Genomic DNA, 26,727 nt, shown 5'->3' with positions numbered 1-26,727 from the left:
ACTTAAGTTTCATAGTTAGGAAGTGGCAGAAATAAGGTTTGAATAAGGTAGAATCCATGCCCTTAAATCATAATGCCTGAAGCATAGGTCTGACCTTAGCAATTCAGACAAAAAGGATCACCAGGATTTCACTACATGAAATACAAGTTGTCTCATAAAGGCAACTTTTTGCCCCTCAATTCAGAGAGTAGACTGTTAGGCTTGGGCCCATGTGGGGGATGGGAGTTCTTTTTCTATGATGCAGTGATGACCTCAGTGTAAACTGCCACTAGGTTGAGGAAAATGGAATGGCTGCTGGAGGACCTACTTGGGGTTGAGGGAGATATAGGGTTTCTCTGGGGCCAGCTGACCTATGCTCTGGCTTGCAGACACTGTGGAAGCAGCACCTGTCTCCAGAGTCCAGGGAATCTGGTGATACTATTTTTGTTCATGGTTTGGCAGATCCGAAGATGGTGGCAACAACTTCAGCCTTGGTGCTCTGGAGATATGATTCAAGGCAAGGTGGGTGATCTCTGACCATGGATGTGTAGCTGAAGACTGTTGACACTACATGTGAAGTTAGGTGAGGAATCAATAGTATGGATGTAGCCCCAAATGGGTGACTACAAGCCCTAGATTTGAGGCTCAGTGAGTGTCCACTGACAAGAAATTTGAAGTCAGATGAGTGATCACTGGCCCTAGATGAAGGGTTATGTGAGGAAATCCAATCTCCAAATGAGGACTGGGTTATGAACATTAGTATTTGATGAAGGTCTCGGTAAGTGATTGCTAACCACAGCTGTGAAGCCAAATGAATTAACTGTTCACTCTGGATGAAGAGTACAGTCTAGGGAATTCATGACATGCCTTATGTCTCTGAAAAGTCATCATACCTAATACTATCATTCTCCTTCTCAGGGTCTGCCACTTCTGTATCATTTGGCCTTCCTTGATTGCTTGTGGAAACAGAAATTAGAGGTAGAGGAAGAGGAAGAGGAGGAGGAGGAAGAAGAAAAAGAAGAGGGGGAAGAAGAGTTGTCATCTCTGGACCCACTGAAATCAAGTTCTCCTATTAAAGAAGCTTCCGTTGGAGAGCAAGGCACCAAAGCCCCACCCCAGCCATCTTGTGGTTCTGAGGGCCTCTCCAAGGCCATAGAAATACTCACACAGTCCTCAAGCTCTTTTAGATCCTTCCCTACCTTCCAGATCCTGACTAATCTACCTGTGAGGAACAAAATAACATCAAGCAGCCACCTGCAGCAAAAAAAAAGCCAGCTCTTCTGGGGTCTCCCCTTTCTGCACAGTGAGTCCTTGGAGACTATCTTCCTGAGTTCAGATGGCTCCTCTCCTCTGAAGTTGTCTGTTTACCCTTCTGTCTTATTCAATAAGTGTGCCTTCCTCCCTAAGTACAACCTGCCGCTTCCCCATTATCGTTCCCCAAGCCGGTTTCCTACCCATGAAGCCCATACCATCGAAGATCTGGAAGAAATGGCTCCCAGTCCTCAGCTAGTTCCATCTCCATCTTCCCCTTCTATCTCATCACTATCTTTCCATCTTAAGCCCTTGCTTGTGCACCATGGGAGAGTCCTATCTGATGCTAAAGCATGTGCACAGTGGCTTACAAATCAGACAGAGGGTCGTTGGGTCTGCAAGGATCAAGCCCTGCATTCACAGCCTGAACTCCAAAGAATAAGACCCTCCAAGCTTTTATCCTTGTCTGAAGCCTGGTGGGAAATTCCAGGGGACCCCAGCCTCCATAAACACAATCTAGAGTCACCTTCTGCCTCTCTGCAGTATCCCTCTACTCCTTTGGGGGTCCTAGTTAGGTGTGAAGCCCCACAGAGGACCATAGGACAAAATGAGCACCTGAAAGCTTCTGAGGCAGCAATGCTAGTTCCTAACTCAACCTTAGGCCCCCTGCCAGAACTCCAGAGAGTCAACCCTATAGGAGGTATGTCTGGATCTAAGGCCATCCAGGAAACCAGAGAGCTAAAAGAGAACCCTCAGATCTCTGAGCCTCTAATTCTGGCCCCTTGCCAACCCACAGTAGCCATGATAGAACCTCAAGGAACTAACTCTCCAGGAGTTCCACCTAGATATGAAGTTCAGTGGGGAACCATAGGATATAACAAGAGCCTCCAAGCTTCTGGGCCCCTAAAAACAGCCTCCTGCCAACCCCCAGTTTCTCTGTCAGAAACCCAAGAAGTTAGCCCTAGAGGAAGACTTTCTGCACCCAAAGACTTCTGGGGAGCCATGATTTACAGAGAGAACCCACAGAAAGCTAAGTCTCCCATGTCAGCCCTCTGTCTTACACTAGACTCCCAGCCAGAACTCCAGGAAAAGAATCCCCTAGAAGATCCATATGGATATGAGCCTCAGTGGGAATGCAGAGAAAACTCAGGAAATCACCAGGCCTTTGAACCCCAAGCCTTGGACCTCAACACAGGGCTCTATGAAACCAGCCCTGCATGTGTCCCAACAGGATCTGAAACGCCATGGAAGGTCACACAGAGTAGAGAAAATCTTTTGGTCTCTGTAGACCCAGTTTCATCTTCCATCCTTCCCTCGGCACCTCTGCTGGAGCCTCTTGTAATGGGCCCCCAGGAAATCCTGTCAGAATCCAAAGCTTTGTGGGAGACCAAGGGGCAGAGAGAGAACCTCTGGGTATCTGAATCCACAGACTCTGCCCATAGAACACCTTTAGCCCCCTTTACAGAACCACAAGGAATCAATACTATGGATGGCTTTCCTAGATCAGAAGCAAAACTAAAGGATACTGAGCATTCCAGGAATTCCTGGGCTTCTGAGCCCTCATCTCTGGCTTTTAGCCCATCCACAGCTCTTATACTAGAACCCCTCAGAGTTAGCCCCATGGCTGTCCTGTTTGATTCTAAAGCTAGGTGTGGGGACATGCAAAGTAGAAAGAACTCCTGGGCCTCTGAGCTTCCAGCTTGCAGCTTACTTCTTGGAGATACCTCCCTGTCTGACTCTGAGCATATTGGTGGGAACATGGAAGAGAAAGAAAACTGTTGTGTTCCTGTGTCCCCAGTTTGGGGCCCCAGTCCACCCCCAAACTCTGTTTCAAAGTCTCATATAAGTGAGCCTTTTGGAGACCAGTGCAACTGTAAGCTAGTGGGAGAAGCAGTGGAGCACAGAAAGAATTGTTGGGCCACTGAACAACCTGCCCCCAGCTCCTCCTCTGCTCCTCCACTAGAGTCACACACTGAACACCTTGAGTTTGTGTGTAGAAATGTACAAGAGAGCGAGCTCCCCCAGGGTCACACCTCTCTAGTGGTGAATAACTTGCATCCAGTATCCTCATCCCCTACCCTAACTAAAGACCTGAAGATTGAGCCTACCCAGCCTGGCCTACAGAAGGGAGAGAGATTCTCAGAAGCTAAAGCAGAGGCCATATTCTCCCAGGGTAAGGCCATCCCAGAGGCGCTCACCCACCCTGGGATCCACACCTGGCAATGGAGTAGAGAATTGGAACTCAGGCTAAAGAAATTGCAGCAGAGCCCTTTCAGATCCCATGGCCCAATTCGACCATTTTGCAGCTCCCCTGCCCTGAACTCCATAACTCCAGACTCTTCAGAACTCTCATCTTGTCCCCAACAGCAGACTCATCCTCTCTATCTGCACCCCCACTCTTCAAGCTGTCATCCCCCCAAAATCCAGAGCACAGTACCTCAGCCTGTCCAGGCCCCTCATTGTCATCACTCACACTCCTTTTTCCAATCTCAGCTACGAGCTTCTGGCAGGGTAAAACAAGAGTCTCAGAAAAAGGAGAGAATGAAAGGGAAAATGGTGGCCCAAGCCCCATTCAAGGGGCCTTGTGTTTACGTGGAGGCTGATAAGAACTGTCCAGGCCTAGAAGACCCCTCGAACACAGGGGTTATGGCCTCAGGCAAAAGACAGGACAAGGCTTCAGCCCTATCTTCAGCCCAAAAGAGTGAATCCAAGAAAACCCAAAGCAGGAAAATGTGGAGGAAGGGATTCAAGATTGGGTTCATTCATAGTCACTGAGAAGAGCCACCCTGCCTGGAGGCCAGCAGTGACCCCTGTAAACAGATTTTCCCAAAAGTCTCAGCACAAGAGTCAGATTTCTTGCCACACTGCTATTCCTCAGCAGTTTCTCCCCAGTGCTGTGGGTTCCCAGGATCTGCAATGGATAGGGGTGGTAGGTGATGATATCCAGAACCCTCACCTCTGTAAGCACAATCCTTGGACTCACATAGAGAAGCATCACCCATCCTCTACACCCCAGGTTACCTGTACCAGGAGTTTCCAAAGAGTGTTAGACAAATTTCTGGGTATCCATGGACCCATGCCCACCAAAACCAGTCAGTAAAGGTTGGTAGTACTGGCACTAGTACCCCATGACCTGAGCCAAACCAAGTAGAGGAGAGGAAACAAGGAGAAAAAAAAAAAATCCTAATAAAATAGCTGAACTAGACAAATCCCACTCATGTCTTCTTTGGAGTCTAGGGTACTAGGATGTCAATTCCTTATTGGCTTCTGCTCTGACCATATGCTCTCAGGACCAGGTCCCAGAGGTAGAGAGGTCAGCATTCTGCATCAACTCTTTTCCAGACTTTTAGATTATTACATCTGGAGTCCACACATCCCTGCTCTTCAAGGTGAGGCTGTAGGGCCAGGGGAGCACATTCTAATGATGCCTGCCCTTGAGAGGTAGACTTTATACCAAGTGAACAGAAAAACACATCCATTCACACAAGTACTAGTCTGGGTCTAGACAGCTGTTCTTGGTACTGGAGACAGTCCCCTTCTTAATCCACTTGATCCACATTATCTTTCTGACCATTTCTTCTCAAGTTCTGCTCTTTTCTCCCCAGGTCATTTCATCCATTCCAAGGTTGCAAAAACAAATGCCTTTTCACATGGTTAACTGCCAGGATTTCTTCTATAATTGCTTATTCATAGCCTTTACCCATCTTCCTACTGCACTGTTGGATACTGAATCAGTTTTTAGCTGCTATTACCACAAAATAATACAAATTTGTCAGAAGTCTGACATGTCTCACAATGTTAAAATCAAGGGGTTAACAGAGGAACACTTCTTTTTGCAGGCTTAGAGTAGTATTCACCCTTTTTCCAGTCCTTAGAGGCTATCCACATTCCTTGCCTACTGACCCCCTTCCTCCACCGTCAAAGCTAATAAAGACAAGGCAAGTCCCCTCTCACAATTGCATCACTGTGGATTCTTGTCTCCCTCTTCCACTTTTAAAGATGCTTATGATTACACTGGACCACCACCCAGATAAACCAGGACATACATTCTTTTTTTTTTTTTTTTCTTTACAGTGCTGGGGATCAAGCTCAGTACCTTGAGCAGTAAGCAAGCACTTAACTATATTCCCAGACCTTACTATTCTGGTCTTTTTTGTGGTTACTTGGGTTTGAACTCAGGGCCTACACCTGAGTCACTTGGGTTTGAACTCAGGGCCTACACCTGAGTCACTCCACCAGCCCCTTTCTTTTGTGGTGGGTTTTTTTTCAAGACATGGTCTCACAAACTATTTGCCTGGGCTGACTTTGAACCAAGATCCTTCTGATCTCTACCTCCTTAGTAGCTACAATTATAGGCATGAGCCATAGGTGCCCAGACTATTCCTGTCTTAAAGTGTATAGGTAACCTTAATTTCATCTCTAACTTCTCCTTTATCCCCCTCTCCAATTTAATCCAATTGTTTTTCAATTCCATCCTGACCTCTCCATCTCTACCATCACTTTCTGAGTCATTTCTCACCAAATTACCCTATTCCTATTCCACATGGCTATGTTCTCTGGAGTTCAACTCAATCTCGACAAATAAGTGTCATAGCTGAGAGTGGTGGTACACACCTATAGTCCCAGCATTTGGGAGACCAAGACAGGAGGACTGTAATTTGAGACCAACCTGGGCTTTACAGCAAGGTCCTGCTCAAAACAACAAAGGGACCTGGGGATATAGTGCAGTGATAAAAGTACTTTCCTAGTATGCACAAAGCCCTGAATTTGATCCCCAACATTGAAAAACTTTTTTAGGAAAGGAACATACAGATGCAACTTGTGGTACTAGATTGGATACTGGTTTGGTCAAAATAGTTGTGAATGAAGTAATTTGAGCCACTGGGAAACTGAAATGGTATGACTGGTTCTTGAACTCAAGAAAATTTAGAGAAAGGGAAAAGTGGAGTTTACTAACTAAAAAGTTATAAAGTCTATGATTTAAATTTTTCTTTTTGCTGTATTGGAGTTTGAACTCGGGACTCAGCCCTTATTAGACAGGTGCTCTACTGCTTGAGTCACGCCTCCAACCCTTTTTGGTCTGATTATTTTGAAGACAGGGTCTTGTTTTTTGCCCAGGCTTAGGCTGGCCTGGACCACAATCCTATTTTAAGCTCCCTACTGTCACTGGAAAGACAGGTGTACTGCACCCTCATACCCAACTTTTTGCCTAGGCTGGCCTGGAACTATGATCCTTCTGATCTCAGCTTCCTGCACAGCTTGGGATGAAACCTGTGGCACTGGTGCACTGGTCTCGAACCACAATACTCCTGGATCTCAGCCTCCCAATTAGTTAGAATTACAGGTGTGAGCCACTGGCACCTGGCTCAACTTGGTTTTTAAATACCACTTGTGGGACTGGGAGTATAGCTCAGTAATCGAGCAGGTACTTAGCACACACAAGGCCCTGGGTTCACTCCTTAACACATGAAGAAAAAACAAAACACATGTATACACACTTATATATAGTAAGATCCAGAAAAATATATACTTTTATAGAAAAAAGAAAACAGAAAAATATATACTTTTATGATGGTGATCTCTGGATACTGGAAATATTTTTTGCCAGGTATGGTGGCATACACCTATAATACCAGCACTTGGGAGTAGAGGCAAGAGGACTGTGAATTTGAGGCCAGTCTGAGCTACACAGCAAGATGCTGTTGCAAAAAAAAAAAAGTTAGTTTTAAACTTGCTTATATTTTTCTAAATATCTATAGTGCACATTACTGCCTCTGAAAATAAAAGATTATTTTAAAAGTAAACTGTGAGCCAGGCACCACTGGCTCACGCCTATAATCCTAGCTACTTGGGAAATGCAGTTCAAAGCCAGCCTAGGGAGGGAGTTCACAAGACCCCTCTATCTGAACAGAAAAAAATTGGGCCTGATGGTGGAAGCCTGTCATTCCAGTCACAGTGGGAAGCATAAAACAGAATGGTGGTCCAGGTTGGCCTAGGCAAAAAGCAAGACCCTATCTCCAAAACAGTCAGAGCAAAAAGACTGGAAGCATGGCTCAAGTGGTAATGTGCCTGCACAGCAAGCACAAAACCCTGAATTCAAACCCAATTACAGCCCCAAAAAAGGTGAATCATGAAGCTATTACACAGTAGAACACACCCATTATCCCAGCACTGGAGAGGCTAAAGCAAGAGGATCACAGGATTATTTTGGGGTTTTTTTGGTGTTACTGGAGGGTTGAACTCAGGTCCTCACATGCTTGCCAGGCAGGCACTCTACCACTTGAGCCAGGCCCCCCAAGCCCAAGGATCATAGGTTGAGACTAGCCTGGACTACATGGCCAGACCCTGTCTCAAACCCCACCACCAAGAGAACTAGGCACAACAATGTACACAAGACTGATATTTTAGACACTTGGAAATTTACTGGGTGAAATTTTTGCCACACTAAAAAAAAGAAAAAAAGGCAAAAAAAGAGAACTGGTCTTCTCTTGCAACCTGGGATCAAACCCAGAGCCTTATATATGCTATGTAGGCAATCTATGACATACATCCCCAGCCCAAAAGTGAATACCAAAGAAATCTGACAATGTCACTTCCATGCCTAAATTCCCCACACCTTTAGAATGTTCATTTCTGGTACCTGAAGGTCCTTTACAACATGGTTTCTGACCTTTTCAAATTTTAGTACTCCCTTACTAGTCTAACCTTATGCTGACTAAACATGCCCTGTGTTTTTCAAACTGCTCTCCTCTACTTCTCCTACAGTAGTCTCCCACCTTCAAGGCCCTTCTCATACTACCTCCAGGGCCTTCCCAGATTGTCTTACCTTGGCATGGTTTCCCTTGCTTGCAGCCCCATTTACACTGTGTATGCGTTGATGACAGTGTGGCTTTAGTAAGATGATATAATAAAGTCCAAACTCCCAACTCTACATTATTTCTAGCCTGTACCTTTGGTTGAAAAACATAGCTGATCAGAAGGTACATGTTATTCCTCTGCTTCCTGTCAGTTTCTGTTCCATAGCTTTATTTAGCCCAAATCTGTCTGTCTACAGGGTCTAAATTCAAAACTCACCACCTGCTGGCCAAAGGTGGAACTTAAGTATTTTCCCTCCCCTGCTATGGTCTCAAGAGAATGTAATTCATAAAGGTCTCAGAGATTATAGGACTGAGAAAGAGTAACAAACCACTTAAACATCTGCAACAGTTCAACTGATTTAATAATTGGCTGACCTGCGTTCTTCATGGGCACTGTGTGCCCACGGTCTTTCAGAGCAATCTGTTATAAGATCAATACCTTGGACCCAAATATACCTTAAAATGTTGTTTCCAGTTCCACCTTTGTCTCTGCCTCTGTGGCATACTGTTGGTTCTCTATGATCTATTTGATGCCATATTCTTGGTACAAATATCATTCTAGAGCCAAAGCACTTAACCTACAGGAAGAGGTATCCTACTATTCAGAAAGCATTTTCAATTATTTTATCGGATTAAGAAACGAGGTTTGGGGCATGGCTCATGTGGTACAGTGCTTGCCTAGCATGTATGAAACCCTGGATTAAATACAAAGTACCACCAAAGAATAAGATTAAAAACTCTCCTACAAATTTACAGGGTAGAAGTTGTGGCTCAAGTGGTACAGCACCTGCTTAGCAAGCACAGAGCCCTGAGTTCAAATCCCAGTACTGCCAAAAAACCTTGAGGCCATAAAAGAGCTAATAAACACCTTAACCCAAACTACACTGCAGTACATACAAGTGCTAAAACTAGAAGCAGGTCCCTAGATTACAAATCTTCTTCCTACAGTGTGTGACAAGTGAAAGCAAATCAATCATTCCAATGTAAATTTCTAATACTTACCAACCTGTATCTCTACATGTCTTGGAGAAAATGACACTTGCCTTCTGTCATGCTCCTATAGCTTGATAGAGAGGTACTAAAAGTCTTTCCCAAATACCCTTGTCTTCTTTGGCCCTAAGGTTAGGTTGCCGATCCACAAGGATGAGAGTTGCAAAACTCAAGAGTGGAAATAGGACTAAAGGCTATGCAATCAGGAACACCTAAATAGTGAGAAGATCAAAGGAGGACCAAAAGCAATCTGGTAGAGAAATTGTCATGGAAACAAGGGATAATCAATTTAAGTAACACAGTATAAAAATATATATTTCACAGCACGTAAGTTCCAAAGATGCCCCAGTCCAATGAAACATCATATCCTGTTTTGTAGATTATTTATCTATATAGAAACAGAACAGAGATTCATCTTTCTCACTTAGTGTGTAGGTCCAAGGATGACCAATATAAATTCTTAGTGGACTGACGACTACATTGCACCATTCTTTGTGTATCATGGTACTAACCCCAGAAACACTAAGCAATTGCTTTAGAACACCTGCTGAATGAAAAGGATACTCTACAACCGTTTGGACAAAACAATGCAAACAGGGCTGGGGGTACAGCTCAGTGGTAGAAGATTTCCTTAGAATGCACGAGGCCTAAGAATGTACCTTTCTTTAGAATTAGAGGGTATCCCTATCTAGTCCTTGGTCAGGATAAGGGGGCTCTGAAGACCTAGACTAGGTACATCAAATGCAGGTCAAGAGAGTGACACATTCTCCACAAATGCGGCTCCACCAGGTTGCTTCCCCCACCCTGCTTCCCGTCTACTACAGTCCTCTGGTGATACTGCAGACACACAGTAAGGCAGCAGACGTCATACCAATGTTAATCAGTAGTGCAAAATTTCACTCTTAGTACCTTAGTGCCTTGGCAATGAGGGTAGCCCAAGGCCCTTCCCAGGAAAAAAAGCAGGCATAGTGGCCAGGACTCAGGCTCCATTTTGACCCAACGTTTATTGTCCTTTTACAACATGTCATTTTTTGGTTTAGAAACTGCTTGTGATTAGTTTTCCAACAATAACTCAAAAGCATGTAAAATAAAATCAACCTACACTCTATATAAACACCCAGCAACTGTGGCCCCTTACCCACCTACCCAGGTTGGCTAGGGGTAAGGGAAGGCTCGGGCAGCATTGAGTGAAGTGCAGATGCTTTACTGTGGGGGTGGTGGTAGAGCCTTGGTTCACACCATACAGGTCGCTTGCACTGCCCCAAACTACAACAGAAATGGTGTAGGCCCAAGGCCAAAATCCCTGTTGGTAATTCACTCTCCACCTCCCAAATGCAAATCACTTTTATTTTATCGTTTTTGTTTTGAATTTTTTGCAACAGAAACCCCCTGTCCAGAGTCTGACTGGGGAATGAAGCAGGCCGTGGGCGCACCCCTGGTCCCTCCTGGGCAAGCGCCCCCACCCCCAGGGAACAAGGTCCAGCCAGGCCAGCTCGCTGCATGCTGGCCAACATCACTTAGCCATACAGGTCATCATCATTGTCTTCTGTGTACACACTGCCACCTGTGCCACCTCCACTGCCCTGACTAGGGCCAGCTCCACCCTGGTTCCCTGAAGGGAATCTGTGTATATAAGAACAGAGCCAAAAAAGGTTAGGATAGAGCCTGTAGGATTTTCACAACTACTCCTCTAGCCTCCTTAGGTCTCCCACCCCTTGTTTGTATAGTTCCCCCAGGCAATTCAGGAACTACCCACTGCCCCCAACAAAATTACCTGAAGCTGCCAAAGCCTCGACTCTGCTGAAGGGTCTGGGCAAACATTTCATACTTCCGAATGTCATTGTCACTGACAGAACGGCGGGCAAAGCGCATGGCTTCCTCAAAGTGATCTCTGCGGATCTCTGGCACTGGGTCATCCTCTTCTACTTCCTATAAAGTTGGTAAGCACAGACCATATAGCTAATTAAGGTCCAGTCTGGACTCTTTCCCTGGCCTCCCCACCCTCCATTATCGTAGTAGCTAATTGGTCTCCAACCCAACCTGAGTTAAGTTGGCAGGCCAAACTTTCTAAAATTGAGTTGCTCTATACTTAGAAACGTGTTAATGCATCCTGAAAAAGGGAAAACTTTAGGAAAAGAATTCACATCAGTGGTTGCTGTGGCTTAGGAAAGGGAGAAGATGCTGACTAAAAGTGGCCTCAGGAATTTTTTGGGATATTAGAAATGGCTATATCTCAACTATGGTGGTAGTAAATGTCTATCAAAAGCAAGGCAACTAATATCTTAGAAAGGTACACCATTGTATGAATATTATACCTCAACAAGCCTAAAATTTAAAAGACAATGTCAATAGCACTCAGTGCTCATTACTTATACCCTAACTGGTGGTCTTGCTTCTACTAACATATACACACTTTTTTTTTATGCTTTTGCTATTTTGATTATTTTTAGAAATATTTTTTTCTTATGGCAGATTTTTTTGGGGGAGGTGGGGGATGGCACTGGGATTTTGAGTTCAGGGGCTCACGCTTGCTGGGGCACTCCTACTGCTTAAGCCACTCTGCCAGCCTTTTCTTATGATGGGGTTTTTCTAGATAGGGTCTCATGAACTATTTGCCTGAGCTAGCTTCAAACCATGATCCTCCTGATTTCTGCCTCCTGAGCAGTGAGGATCACAGGTGGGAGGCTCTTATGGCAATTTTTATATTATTATTTTTTCTTTTTCTGGTGGGCAAGTGCTCATTTCCCACTGCCAGGGGTAGACCTACAGATCTTGGTTTAAAACTGTGTTGCAGCTGTGCATGGTGGTACACACCTATAATCCCCACTTGGCCCACACCTCTGATCCGCTGTTTTTTTTCTGGAGATAGGGTCTTGTATGTAGCCCAGGCTGGCCTCAAACTTGTGATCATTCTGCCTCAGCTTCCCAAGTGCTGACATTACAGGTATGTACATTATCCACCCCTTTTAGGTGGTACTGGGGTTTGAACTCAGGGCCTTGTGCTTGCTTGTCAGGCTCCATACTCCCAGCCCTCTTTTGCTTTCTTAGTTATTTTCCAGGTAGGATCTTCATTCCCCCAACCCCACAGCTCACCTTGAACCCTCATCCTAATTATAGGCCACCAAACATGGCCCTCATTTACACACCTCATTCACCCAGGCTTTTCCAATTCCTGCAATCCTACTACTAGAGGAAGTTTTTTAGGCTACTTATTCCTTTATCAAAATCCTACTTCAATCTTCACAGTTCAGGTCAAATTGTATCTCTTCCATTGACAGACCATCCTAAATGCTGTAATTTATAAGACTGCTTCATAGTATTAGTATGAATAGTTTTTAAAATGTTATTGGAGTACGAAGGAATTTCACAGACCCCTTCTAAAAGGTAAAGAAAGCCATTTTCTCACTTCTTTATTCACTAAGTCCCAAATATGAAACCAGAAAACCTTCATAGAGTTTATACACACATACACACACACACACTCACTCACTCACTCTCTCTCTCTCTCTCTCTCTTTTATTTCATTATGGAAGGTGCACAGACCCCTTTCCCCACTGCCAGGGGTAGACCTACAGATCTTGGTTTAAAGCCGTGTTTCAGCTATGTATGGTGGTACACATCTATAATCCCAACACTTGGGTAGTTGAGACAGGAGGATCACAAGTTCAAAGCCAAGACTGGAAGTGTGGCTCAAGTAGTAGAGTACCTGCTTTGCAAGTGCAAAGCCCTGAGTTCAAACCCCAGTCCTACCAAGAAAAAACAAAACAAACAAACAAAAAAACTGCTACAAGTTCAAAGCCAGCCTGAGCGACATTGCAAAACTCTTATCTCAAAAAAACCAAAACAAAGGCCAAAGGAGGGAGTCAAATGGTTAAGAGTGCCTGCTCAGTAAGTGCAAACCCCTAAGTTCAAACCACAGCACCATCTAAGAACAAAAACAACAAAATCCCTGTCCTGGTGTTTGCTGCACAATCATACTTTGATTTCCCTCAAGGAGCCAAGTTTAACTAAGCACATAATATAGTCTGCCCATCTCTTCTCAGCTTTATTCCAGACTAAATGGGTTCACCTCAGTATTCTTTCTCTTTGATTCCCTATTCAACCTCTTCTCAGTCAGATCATCTTTCCAATACCTTCCACTCTCAACTCTAGAGCAGGGTAGAGAATGTTTCTTGATCCCCACAATTGGTTCATCTGGGGAAAGGGTTCAGACTCACCATGGCTGATGGGTTTGTCTGTCTCTCCCGTTCTCGCCTAATCTCACTCTCGATGGATTCACGAATAGCCAGTTTACAAGCACGTTGGCAAATCTCTGTCAGGTCAGCTCCAGAGAAGCCATTAGTCATCTTAGCCAGGAACTCCAAATCCACATCCTGAAAGAAGCCACAGATTTACCTTAGCCTTTAGCCTTTCCTCCTCTGGAAAACAATGATGTTTGGGCTACCCAAGCTCTCCCAACTCCAATTTGCCTCGTCTTCTGATACTCCCTATTACTGCTGATCCCAGATTATCCTAATATCCCCAATTTTCCACCTTCCCTTTAGTCCAGTCCCCAAAATGCTCAATGGGATCTTGTCCAGAAACCAAAGAGCATTCCACACCAGCTTTATAGAAAAGTCCCTGTGGCCTATGACCCTGCACCTGCCTTAGCAACTGGGGACTTGCGTAGATTGGCCTTAAGGATGGCAACCCGAGATTTCTCATCTGGAAGTGGGATATAGATGAGCTGATCAAGGCGGCCAGGTCTTAGGATGGCAGGATCGATGATGTCAGGCCGGTTGGTAGCGCCAATGATAAACACATTCTTTTTTGTGGACATGCCGTCCATTTCTGTCAAGATCTGGTTGATGACTCGGTCAGCAGCCCCACCACCATCTCCAATATTACCACCACGAGCCTTTGCAATCGAATCTAGCTCATCAAAAAACAGCACACAGGGAGCAGCTTGGCGTGCCTGTGGAAGACAGATTTATTTACTCAAACCCTTTCACAAATGGATCACTCAGCCCTCAAAAAGAAAATGAAGTAACCTTCAATGCCCCAGGTGAGCTGTCAGCAGTAAGATGATTTTGACTCTTCTAGAAAAATAGCCTCCATACTACACAAACATGTGAAAGTCCAGCTTTTTATAGCTCACCTTGTCAAAGATTTCCCTGACATTGGCCTCAGACTCCCCAAACCACATAGTGAGCAGCTCAGGACCCTTGATGGAGATGAAGTTGGCTTGGCATTCATTAGCAATAGCTTTAGCCAACAAAGTTTTCCCACAGCCAGGAGGTCCATAGAAAAGAACTCCCTTGGAAGGTGTCATGCCAAACTTGAGGAATTTGTCTGGGTGCTCCACAGGATACTAGGAGGAAAAGGAAAGAGGATTTAAGGCTTTCTCCATATTTTGAAATAAACCAAAACTAAGAAGCATCCCATCCTCTGCTTCTTGGTACATCCTATGGTCTAAGACCCAGGCTCTCTAGAAGCAGGCTCTTTAGAGTCTCAAGCTGGAGAATAAAAGACTTCTGAGTTGTGCTGTCACAACTGTTATAGCAAATGTGCTGACACCAAGACCACCCTGATCAATAACATACTAAAGCTGTACTCAAACTAGACCAAGTTACCCTACCTGGACCAGCTCCTGAAGCTCACGTTTGACATCCTCCAGGCCCCCAATGTCTTCCCAGGTTACTTGAGGCACCTCCACCACGGTTTCCCGCAATGCTGATGGGTTGCTCTGACTCAAAGCCCACTACAAAGGGAGAAAACAACTTAATGAGACTTACTGTGGGAGGTAGTCAGAATGTTCATGTGTACCTAAGTTGGTGATGTGGTCCTTACTCGGAAGTCATCCATAGTCACCGCCAGGGAGTTCATGACCTCAGCATCAATGGTCTCGTCCTCTAGGTCAATGAGATCCATCTTCTTGCGGATGGCCTGCAGAGCAGCCTCCGAGCACAAGGCTGCCAAGTCAGCACCTACATGCCCATGAGTTTCATTCGCTACCTGCAGAGAGAAGATCTACTGACTAAACTGTCTCTAAGACCCAGCTGCCTTAGGAAGCTCAGAGACAACAGAATTCCTGTCCATTCCCCTGACTTCTATCTCTGGATCCTCCTACGTCTTTGAACACACACAACAGAAACCACCTCCGTGGAGGGGGCCTGGAACACCAAAGCTTGGACTTTCTCCTGCAGCCACTGGGTCAGGGAACAGGGCAAAGGATGGCCACCTGGAGATGGAGACTGGTCCCTCCTACCACCCCTCACCTCTCACCCTCGTACTGGCTGAGGTTTAAGTACTCAAGCCTGAAGTTAGGAGCTTAAAATAAAGCTGCCCTAGTAATTCAGGTTTATTCTAACACAGTATCAACTGAAAAATATGACAATTTCCTGGAATCAATCTCAGATCACTTCCTTTCTCCCCTGCCCAAAACTTAAAACCAATCTCCCTCTCATTCTGTTGTTTGGTTTCATTCTCAGAGACAGGGTCTTAGTATGTAACGTAGGCTGGCCTTGAACCCAAGATACTCCTGCCTCATTGTCTCAAGTGCTGGAATTATCCTCTCATCTTAAGCTTATATCCTTAGCCAGTTCCAGTTCACTGTCTAGTTCCTAGAAAGACATATCTTAATTTCTGGTCAGCTCTCATCACGACTCTACCTGTTCCAGGTCCACATCATCTGCCAGTTTCATGTTCTTGGTATGGATCTGAAGAATTTCCAAGCGTCCTGTAGCATCAGGGATTCCAATATCTACCTCCCTGTCAAAGCGACCTGTGAGACAGTGTATGAACATAATATAGGGCTTATTTTTGATCCAGATGGAAGAAGGGGCAGGCCTAAAGTGACCAACCATTTTGCCCCAGGACTCTGCTAAATGACCTGGGAAACCCTCTCAATTTCAGACAAACCATAACGGTTAGTCATTCTACGTAGCACACAGGAGAAGGGAAAGGGAAATCCTGAACCCAACTGTTGCAAAAACCTCCAAGACAGTTACAGGATTAGTTAAATTAGATAAAGAACAGAGATGGGATTAAGGAAATTAAAACCCAGTAGGATTAAAATCTCTCTATGAGCAAGAAAAAGACTGAAGGAAATGTGGGGTCCTTACCAAATCGCCGTAGAGCTGGATCAATGCTATTGGGTCTGTTGGTTGCTGCCATAACTATTACATGTGCTCTCTGCTTTAGGCCATCCATAAGGGTCAACAATTGCGATACAATACGCCGCTCCACCTCTCCATGAGTCTGTCAGGAAAGGATTTCTGGTCAGCAGCTAAATAGGGACCTTTCAACCCTCCACCATCCCCCTGGTTTAGCTCCTACCTTCTCTCTTTTGGGAGCAATGGCATCAAGTTCATCAATAAAGATGATAGCAGGAGCATTCTTTTCAGCTTCTTCAAAGGCTTTACGAAGGTTGCTCTCAGATTCACCAGCCAACTTGCTCATGATCTCAGGACCTGAAAGGATGAAGAATAGAGATAATGACAAAACTACTTCTTTCCCATCCCAAAAGAAACTGGTTGTTTGTTCAGCCCAGAGATAAGCCATGGGAAGGAAGTGGAACCTCTGCCTCTCATAGCCTCTACCACCTGCTAGTCCACAAAAGCCACCAGGCCAGGCTAAAAGCCAACGGTCTCAATATACTTTTCTCTTAGCAGAGCTGAAACTGTGAAGATGACAGCAGATACTTTGGAACCACTGGTCAGAGTAGGAAGCAGCATACCAATTGGACCTCCACCAACAAAATATTCTCAGATTTTCCATTCCAGCTTGCTCCCCTAAATGCTTTTAGCTTGTCCACAGTCTTTCTCAAGGAAGAGAAAGGGCAGGGAGCACTACTGTATCTCCCCTTCATTGCTAATCTGACTATAAGGTATCTCAGAAGATGCTAAACTGTACACAAGGGCAAGAGTGCAAATGGGTGTGTCCATGAGCTGCCAAGCTCAGAACTGGGTCAAGCCAGACAAAAGATGAACCAAGTGTCTTACCATTGATCAGGAAGAAAAAGGCTCCAGTCTCATTTGCCACAGCTCGGGCAATCAGTGTCTTCCCTGTCCCGGGAGGTCCATAGAGCAAGATTCCCCGAGGAGGCTAAAGACCAACACAGAGTATAGTTAGGAGGGTTAGGTGTGTGGCTCAAGTGGTAGAGGAAACACAAGGCTCTGAGTTCAAACCCCAGTAACATTCCCAATCCCCTGAAAGACCAAGTGTGATTAGGTTAGGTTCAGATTCCTACCTTCTCCAAACCCCACCCATCATAAAATAGCTTCACAAGGGCTCTGGAAAGGATGAGAACCAGGGCTCAACCATGATACCATTAAGAATGAGCAAGCTCTTAGCTGGGCACCAGTGGCTCACACTACAATCCTAATTATTTGGGAGGCTGAGGTCTGGAGGATGAAGGTTCAAGGCCAGCCTGGGGAAAAAGTTCATGAGACTCTGTCTCAACCAATAGCTGGGTGCGGTGGCATGCACCTCACATTCCAGCTACTTGAGAGGCTTCAATAAGGAAGACAGAGGTTCTCAGCCAGCCTAGGCAGAAAAGTTTGTCAGACTCAACCTCAACCAAAAAAAGGTGGGCATGGTGGTGCATGCCTATCATCCCAGTAACAGCAGGCAGCTTAAAATAGGAGAATTGCTGTTCAGGCTGGCCTGGGCAAAAAGCAAGACCCTATCTCCAAAATAACCAGAACAAAAAATGCTGGATGCATGGCTCAAACAGTAGAGCACGTGCCTATCAAATGTAAAGCCCTGAGTTCAAACTACTGCCAAAACAAAGCAAAGAATGAGTCCTTGCACATGCCTGCAATCTCAGTACTCAGAGTCTGAGGCAGGAGGATCTTGAATTCAAGGCTAACCTGAATTACCTACTAATACCCTATCTCAAAAAACAGCCTTGGCAGCAAATGATAGTTTATCACGCTCACTCCTGATTCCAATAGGAAAAAATGATGCACAGGAGACTAACACGAAAACCACCTTAAGAAATTCTAAGAGGGAGGGAGTCTGATGATTCTAGACTAGGAAAAAGAAGTCATTATGCTAAGGGCTCAATTTTAGACAGCCTATGGCCCAAGGATTAGCTAATTCATTTAAGAAAGCAAGATCTATTCCCTTCATTGTTAGAGATACAGTTACTCCTATAATCATAACCTTCCAGGACTTACTATATCACATTGGAATGGCAAGTTTTCCTTTTTAAAAGCTGTCTTTTCTATAGACTCATCCACAAGCAGAACATTGAAACTGCCCATAGAAGATAAAATTATTTGTATGATGCTGACCAGGAAAAGTAGTAATTTCATCTTATGATACAGAAAAGGTCAGGAAGCTACAATCTAGATAGCGCACCAGTTCTCAAATGTTTTTAAGACTCAGGACTCTTACCACTGTGACCCCAAGATTATTTGCCCCTCTAATGTAAGCCATTATGAAAACAGTAGTAACACTAGACACTGAGTAGTCCTTAATATTATTATCACCCTAGACTCAATTCCACAGAGCCCGAAATGCTTACCTTCACACCAATGGCCTTAAAGAGCGCAGGATGTCTCAGGGGCAGCTCCACCATTTCCTTTATCTGAGCTAGCTGCTTCCTGCAGCCACCAATGTCATCATAGCCTACTTCATTCAGGGATTCTTCCTCATCCTGAATATGGAAAACAGAAAAGGCAGGAATACTACATCAGCAAAAGCTGAATTTCCCTAAATCACTATCTGGTCTGGAAAAATCTACTGCATAAGATTCTCCTTTAAAGAGATCCTGCCTCAAAAAACCACTATAAAAATCCCAAGGCATAGAATCCTAGCACAGTCCTTCCCTCTTATACAGTCCTTTGTCTTACTGGGAAGAGCTTCTTAAAACCTTAAGCTGGAAACCCTGGAATGGAAAGAGGTCTGGATGCCATCATCAGTTTTACTTCAGAAATTACCCCAAGTAGCTGGGCAAGGCAGTCCACACCAGAAACCACAACACTTGAAAGGCTAAGGCATGAAGATATGAAGTTCAAGGCCAGCCTGGGCTACACAGGAAGACCCTGTCTCAAAAACTAAAAACAAAACAGAAAGAAAAAAAAAAGGAAGAAAGAAATGAAATTACCCCAATCACTTGTATCTTTCGGGTTCAATCTAAAATTCCTGTTACTGGGTTTTTCCAAGAAACACTAGGCCCAGAAATAGGAGGTTCCCACTTCTACCCTGCTTAGTTCCAAAAAGCACCCAGTTTTATAGTTACCACATGAATGCTACACTGAGTAATAATGAAATTGGTACTACAATCAAGGAGAAACTCACCTCCCGTTTGATAGGCTCCCCTTCACAGTGGATCACTGTGTCTGGAGCAACAATGCAATAAGGGCTAGGATCTGTCTCCACTACTTTGAACTCCACAGCACGCATCCCACCCCGGACAAGGAAAATGTCTCCTATGAAAATAAACAGTAAAAGTGCAATTAGAGGTGTCAGGTATAAGACCAAGTGAAATTCCAGGCAACCCCAGGATCTGCAATGCCAAGATCATTAGGTATTGCCTAGTCTCCCCTGCCCCACTGACTTGGCAAACACCAAGCAATAGTAAAAGGCTACTCTGTATAGCATCCCTTTGCCACTCAAGAGTGCAGTAAGCAGAACCTGATGTGCTCCAACCCCATAAAGCTTCAGTATCAGGATAGAGGTAGCCCAAGCTTTTACTACAACCACCAATGATAGAGCTATGCACTTTCAACTGTGACGCAGCAAAAAAGAACTACCTTCTCCTTCAGAGATACCTGAGGAAGCTTATTCTCCTGGAGCAGGGAGGAAGGGAGTGAAGGAACACACACAAACATTTATGTGCATAGATACACATGAAAATGAGATGGAATGAGTCTCAGGTTTACTCCCAAGCATATACCTACAACCATTCTTTAAGCTCAGTTCCTAGAATCATCTCTCACCTTTTCGGATGGGTCGATAAGCTTCCAGGAAGTATGGCTTAAGGTATACCTCAAAGAGATTGCCAGTGATGCCTTCTACCGTGTCATCGATGGGTAGCACATGGATACGTTTGCCGTACTTCACATCAGGGCACGGCTGGATGCTGAGGATGACAAGCAGACTCCACATTACCAACCACACTGCAGTCCTAAGCACTGGGTGTCCGAAAGGGCCTGGCACAGACAGCTGATGGCAAGCGAAAGAGAAAAGGCAGGGATGGCTTTAGGTGAAGAGAGGAAGGAGAAGAGGGTGGGAGTGAAGGCAAAGAAACAGCCACACAGAACTAAGACAGGTCACACTCAAGATGAGGTAACAGAATAAGCCACTAAAAGAGGCTGCTAGGGCAGCCCACTCCTCATCAGTGATGAGATTAAGAATACTTGGAAGCCCCACAAAGAAGACATACACAGCTCTACCACTGGGATCTTCAATGAGCTATGGCCAAGAATTATCCTTCTGGCTAAAATTGGTAACCCAATAGTACCCCTTGTAAGGGGAGGTCTTAGTCCAACTGTGTCAGGGTTGGAGAAATAAAAATGGAAAAAGAATCTCAGCCACATGGTCAGAACACATTGAGAAACTGACTAAGTATCCCTAGGAAAAAAGTGTATGAAACTGAAGATTCCACGAAAAAAGAATTAGAAGCCAGGCCAGATGACTGGTTATTGGAAGTCTCTTGCCCATAGCAAAAATCACTCACATTGGAGCAATCCTGGGTCTGGCTCCAACTGTGCTTCTCTTCTAGGTTAACTTAGACCCTTAAAAGAACTGCTATAAGTCCATTTTTCTTTCTGGCGATACTGAGATTTGAACTCAAGGTTTCATTCTTGTTAGGCAAGTGCTGTACTGCTTCAGTCACATCTCTAATCCCAGAAGCTCTCTTTTTAATAGTCATACTGCCCCTCACAAGATATTGATTAAACACAGTTTAGTGAGGGTAGTACGGAAGTTATATGGCAGACAAACACCCTCAAATGGCATCCTAAACCAGGGTATAAGTATGACCGGTTATGCCTCTGGTAGGAAAAAAATAAATGCATCAGAAAGTCAAAGAAATATCAACTTGTACCAAGGGCCATGCAGACATGGATCTAGGAAAGCAGAACCTAGTCACCTAAAGACAATCCTGAAGCATGGATCTTCCCATATTTGCAGCTGCCAAAGATTTTGTTCCAGTTGTAATGCAGAGGGATGGTGCTTCTAACACACGTTGTCTCAGTCTCCCATTCCTGAGGGGCCAAAAACCCCCCAAACGCACCTGATAACATCCCCTAGGCGTACGCGGAGGTTATTCCGAACAACTCTATTCATTCGAATCTTCTCATCAGAACATGTGTCATCGGAAAGCACAATGCACACAGCTTCCCGTCTCTTCTTTCCTTTCAGCAACACTGTGTCACCTCGGAACAACTGCAGTTCGTCCATCTTGGGCTAAAGAAAAAAGGTTAAGGCTTTTGGGTCATTGGGCAGAAGGGAGTAAGCAACGGCCCTGGAGGTTGGAATTCTCAGTAAATCCCACTCTATCTGCAATCACTGCAAGAAAAGAAACCTGAGGAAATCCCTCAAGTAAGTGCAAAAAGGAAAAACAAGACTCTGGACCCAACTTACCTGGGACAGGGACACCACACTGTTGTCCTCATTGATGGCTTCATCAACAATTAACCGATTGGGACGGTTCTTCTGTTTGAGAATGGCTGTTGATAAGTCATCACCTTTTGAACTATAAGAAGGAAATCAAGTTAGGTCCAATAGATTCTCTGGCTGCAGGGGCCCCACCAGTCCCTAAAACTCATACTTAGGAAAGAAAGAATGGGTAGATGAAGCTACTCCTACACCAAAGCGCTCAGATGAAAGAAATCTAGCTAAGGTCACTCAGAGTAACATCCAGCATATGTCACATTCCCTGTTCTAGTAGCTCTTAGTAAAGTATTCTTGTCCCGGCTGCCAGACCCCAAGTAACCCTGTACCAAAGTCAGGAAACTATGGCCTAAGAATAATAAAAAACCAAGAAATGAATTTAGTCTTAATTTATAGAACAGCTCTGCAGACAGACCTATTAGTTCTGAATCCCAACCATGTCAATGCTTAATTGTGATCTTGGGCAAGTCAGTTAACCTCTCTGGACTCTGATGTCCTCACCTGTAAAATGCAGACTATAACAGTACCTATCTCAAAAGTTTATAAATAGTACCAATCTCAAAGATTTATTGTTTTAAGTGAAAAAAGAATGAATGTAAATACTCAACACAATGCCTTTCACATGAAACTAATGTTCATTATAATTAGCATTTCAGAGGAAAGACCAAGCTTTCTTACAGCTAACCTCCTAAGGGAAATAAAGTAAACCAGACCACTTCCCTTTGGGTTCAAGGAGACCCCCAAATTCACTGAGTAAACATAGGTACAATGAAGCAGAGTAACACTACCTTCCTCACAAGATAAACCTGTTGAATTTCAAAAGCATTCTTTAGTACAAGAAATGCAAGCATAAAACCCATCGTATTCAGAAAAAAACTAATAGATGTAGAACCTTCATAGAGGCTCAAGCTTAAAAAGAGCTCCACTTGAAATAACTTCTGCAAAAGCCCACTACTCAGCCACACCTATAATTCTAGTTGCTTGGGAGGCTGAGATTGCAAAGATCACAGTTCCAGGCCAACCTGGGCAAATAGTTCACAAGACCCCCCCACCCCCAGTCTCCAAAATAACCAAAATGGACTAGAGGTGTGGCTCAAGGGTAAAGTACCTGCTTTGCCAGCACAAAGTCAAATCTCAGTTCCACTAAAAAGAAAAAAAAGCCCACTACTCCATTAAGTTGGTTCAAAGAGTCAATGAAATATGGGGAAAATTCAAATCCTTCTTACCCAAATAAAAATTGCCTGAATTTAAACTAACCTGCCATTATTTCCTAGAAGCTAGGGTCATTTACTGGACAGTAAAACCAATTTCTTAACTAGCTCATCTCTAGCCTTTACTTATTAGACTCAGTGGGCCCTCCCTTTGAAGAGCTACTCCTTTACTAAGGTTCAGGAAAACATGGAGGCTGACACAGTGACTCAAGTGGTAGAGTTCCTAGCTAGTGGGAGGCCCTGAGTTCATTCCCCAATATCACACACACCACAGGGAGACCAAACAATGGAGAAAGTAAAGAAAAAAAATAACTGTTTCTTCAACAAATTAATTAACGAGTGTCTGCTATGCACCAGGCACTATTCTAGGAGCTGTTTAACAAAGCCAAACAAAATACAGCTGGTAAAGTAGCTCAAGTGGTAGAGGGCCTGCCCAGCAAGTATAAGGCCCTGAATTCAAACCTCAGCACAGCAAAAAAAAAAAAAAGACAAAATAGTATTACCATTGAAAATACATTCATAATTTGCAAGAGAAAAGATGCCTTTTGCTCTAGAATATCAAGCAAACTCCATTCATTTAACAACATGGTAAGTTTTCTTTCTGCTAACTCTCACTTATAGGTAAAATCTTTAACCAGCACCTTTAAAAAAAAAAATGGAGCTTGTAAGAAGCTTCATTTGTTACAATTCTTTTTCTTTTTTTTTTTTGGTGGAACTGGAGTTTGAACTCAGGGCTTCAAGCTTGCTAGACATTGCTAGGCATTCTACCACTTGACCTAATCAGCACTTTTAAACTGGTTCCTCATTTCTAACTTGCCTCCCCGCCTGGTTCCAAGTGCCCACTTGGGGCACAATGCTGCAGAGCAGGTAGACTCTTAGTTTATCAACACTCTAAAATGGTCAACAGGACAGCAGCCAAAAATATATGTAAACACATCAACTTCTCCTCCCTCCCAACCCATCAAAATATCCTGCCACAGGGGCTGCCCATCTTCCTGTATAATTTAAAGTTTTGGGTTTTTTGGTGGCACTGGGGCTTGAACTCAGGGCCTCATGCTTGCTAGGTAGGAACCCTACCACTTGAGACTCCACCAGTTCCGGTATGACTTATAGGACTAAAGCAATAGAAAAATGCCAGATACTTCAAATTATCAAGTTTGTATTTTAATCTCAAAGTTGAATTCCAGGAAAACCTCCAATCTGTCTACCACTCCTATCCCTGGCTCTAGAGATGAGTAGCATGCCCTGTGCTTAAGGTAATGACCTCAAATTCCCCATCTATCTACAGAGATCAGAAGTGACCATCTTTAAGAGTGAATTCAGCCTGACCATCAGCAACAGCAGTTCTGGATGTTCTTTGGGGACATTTCCCACTGTATTCTCCATGACTCAGGTCCTTTCCAGAACACACCAACAGACCACAGGAGACTTGGAGGTGGTGAAATTCAGGTAAGTTATCAAGACAACCTAGCAGCCAGAAACTCCTTATGATGCCTAGTTCCAAGAACTTTAGATTTTTATCTTGTTGGGACTGGGATTTGCAGGGTTTTGTATGTACTCTACCACTTGAGCTACACACCTCTAGGCTGTTTTGGTACGGTTTATTGAGGAGATGGGGGCTGGCAAACTATTTGCCCAGGCTGGCCCTGAACACAGCTCCTCTGATCTCAGTCTCCCAAGTAGACAGGATTACACGCCGTGAGCCACTAGCCCAGCATTTTTATAACAGTCTGTCTTTTGGGGCGGGGACACACACACATTACTGGAGTTTGGACTCCACCCATTCTTGCTAGGTTAAGTGCTCTACCACTTGAGCCACATCCCCAGACACAGACACACACAGACACACACACACACACACACACACTCTCTCTCTCTCTCTCTCTCTCTCTCTCTACTGGAGTTTGGACTCCACCCATTCTTGCTAGGTTAAGTGCTCTACCACTTGAGCCACATCCCCAGACACACACACACACACACACAAAACCCCCCCACCTTTTTTTTTGGTTTTTAGAAACAAGGTCTCACCCAGTAACCCAAGCTGCCCTGAACTGGCAATCCTCCTGCCTCAGTCCCCAAGTGCTGAGATTGGAGGTTATGAGTCACCACACCAGGTTCTCAATTTTACATTTCAGTCTTTTAAACTGTACATTACCTGCAAGAACATATTTAGTTATTAACAAGTGGTCCTTTTAACTAAGCAATTGAGGACTATTTCACCCCTACGTGATGAAACTTGAAACACCTCCAAAGAACTAATCTCTTCAAATCAGGAAGATGATTTACATAGTTTCCCGAGGGGTTTTTTGCTTGTTTCTTTTTCTTTTGCCTTTTTTTTTTTTTTTAAACATCTAAGCTCTAGTTTCTAAAATGGGCTGAGGCTGCCAAGTTTTTATCTGATGCTTTCATGAGATGGAGGTGGGCCACAAAGTCCCAAGACTCAGAGGACTTCCCAACGAAAGGGGTGTGTGAGTGTTTAAGAGTTAGGGCAACTCTAACCTGCAAGCAACGAAAGCCGAAACACAAGAAACCACGAAATACATACTGAGAATGGGCCTGCCGGAAGGACTTAAATAGTGCAGAAAAATTCCTTTCGCGCTACCCCAGGTCATATCGTAAGAAGAACTAACTGAAGCTTCCCCGTATTTACAACAGGCCTGAGGGAGGAAGGGCTAGAGCGAGAAGCAGGTCCGTCCTGCAGTCTCCACGGCCGCTCGCTACTCGGGCCAGGCCGCCCGAATCCACGAGGGCCTGCCGGGGCTTCCCCGCGCCGCCGGCCTTCCCACGGCCGGCCTCCGCCTGGGTCTCAGGGCTCCGGAGGCCTTCACGTGGCCGGCCCCAAGTCCACGCCCACCAGGCCCAATTGGGGCCTCGGCTCGCCCGGCCTGTTCTCTCCCTGGACCCAGGGTCTTCGGCATATGGTCGGCGGGTTCGCGGACGGGCGCCGAAGGACCCCGGGGCTCGGGGCCCGCAGGCCTCGCTAAGCCGGGAAGGCCGTTCCAAGGGAGTCAATCAGGCCAACCGGGGCCTGCATGACACAGCACGATCTCGTCCAAGCTCCGACCCGGACCCAACGCAAGCCGACCTAGGGGGCGCGCGGGTGCACAGCCCGGCCCTCAGCTCCTCCTTCGCCCCTTCCTCTCCTTCCCTCTCCCTCCTTCCCGGTCTCAACCTCTCAAACGCGCCCTCTAAGCCAGGCCGGGCCGGGCCTACACAGCGCGGCGGATCCGGCGGAGCGCGTCCCCGCAGCCGGCAGGCGGGCACGCGCACATACTCACTCGGCTCCAGAGGCCATGGCGCGCGCCTCTCCCGGTCGGCGGCTGTGGCGGCCCGCGGGTAACGGCTACGAGAGTGGCAAGGCGACCGACTTAGCCGGGACTCGGCTCTCCCAAGCGTGGGACGAGCAGCAGCAACAAACTCACAGGTAGCCTCAATCTCGCTTCCTCCCAGCGGCGGCGGCGGACGGGCGGGAAGGCAGGAGACGCTGGCTCCTGATCCGCGAGGGGGCAGCGGCTACGACGACCCAAACGACGGCTGCAAACGCTTCGCTGAGACTGAGCCGAGAAGAGCCGAATCATCGGAAGGAAAGCTGCTCACACCTCAACCAATCAGCGCCTGCCCCGGGGACTCGTGCCCGCCCCTCCACACCTCTCCCCAGCAACCCGCGTACCACAGCCAATCAAAAAATTCGTTTGTGGCCTGGCTCCCGCCTCGGGGATGCAACAAGCCTAGTAACGCCACGTCAATTGGCCACAACGATATGCTTCCTCGACGGATTGGGATTCTCGACCAACCAGCAAAAGGAATAGGGGTAGATCGACCGGTGAAAGGAG

The 26,727-nt window shown here is 45.4% G+C and overlaps 2 protein-coding genes across 4 annotated transcripts; one reads left to right on the top strand and one right to left on the bottom strand.

Annotated features, from left to right (window-relative positions):
* The first annotated feature begins 282 nt into the window (after nt 1–282).
* Nucleotides 283–4,330, top strand: Spata31g1 (SPATA31 subfamily G member 1). Its single transcript, XM_074051550.1, is given in 4 exon segments — nt 283–501; nt 898–1,585; nt 2,048–3,935; nt 3,937–4,330. Coding segments are annotated over 4 exon segments (3,189 nt in total).
* Nucleotides 4,331–10,062: 5,732 nt separating this feature from the next.
* On the bottom strand, nt 10,063–26,483 carry Vcp (valosin containing protein). 3 transcript variants are annotated; one of them, XM_020162079.2, is made up of 17 exons: nt 26,173–26,483; nt 21,654–21,765; nt 21,304–21,476; nt 20,006–20,148; nt 19,365–19,495; nt 18,589–18,720; nt 17,060–17,162; nt 16,395–16,528; nt 16,181–16,316; nt 15,728–15,840; nt 14,907–15,071; nt 14,695–14,817; nt 14,215–14,427; nt 13,723–14,031; nt 13,295–13,450; nt 10,852–11,006; nt 10,063–10,700 (listed from the first exon to the last, which is right to left on the bottom strand). In XM_020162079.2, the coding sequence occupies exons 1-17, from the start codon at nt 26,187–26,189 to the stop codon at nt 10,595–10,597; spliced, it is 2,421 nt and encodes an 806-aa protein (XP_020017668.1). In that variant the 5' UTR covers nt 26,190–26,483; the 3' UTR covers nt 10,063–10,594. The 3 variants fall into 3 exon arrangements, with proteins under 3 accessions (XP_020017668.1, XP_073907644.1, XP_020017670.1); XM_074051543.1 differs by lacking the exon at nt 26,173–26,483 and adding an exon at nt 26,067–26,085; XM_020162081.2 differs by lacking the exon at nt 26,173–26,483 and adding an exon at nt 25,440–25,458.
* Nucleotides 26,484–26,727: the final 244 nt, after the last annotated feature.

This window comes from Castor canadensis, chromosome 13 (assembly GCF_047511655.1).
Source record: "Castor canadensis chromosome 13, mCasCan1.hap1v2, whole genome shotgun sequence".
Taxonomy (NCBI): Eukaryota; Metazoa; Chordata; class Mammalia; order Rodentia; family Castoridae; genus Castor; species Castor canadensis.
This window is presented reverse-complemented; position numbering and strand designations above follow the sequence as displayed.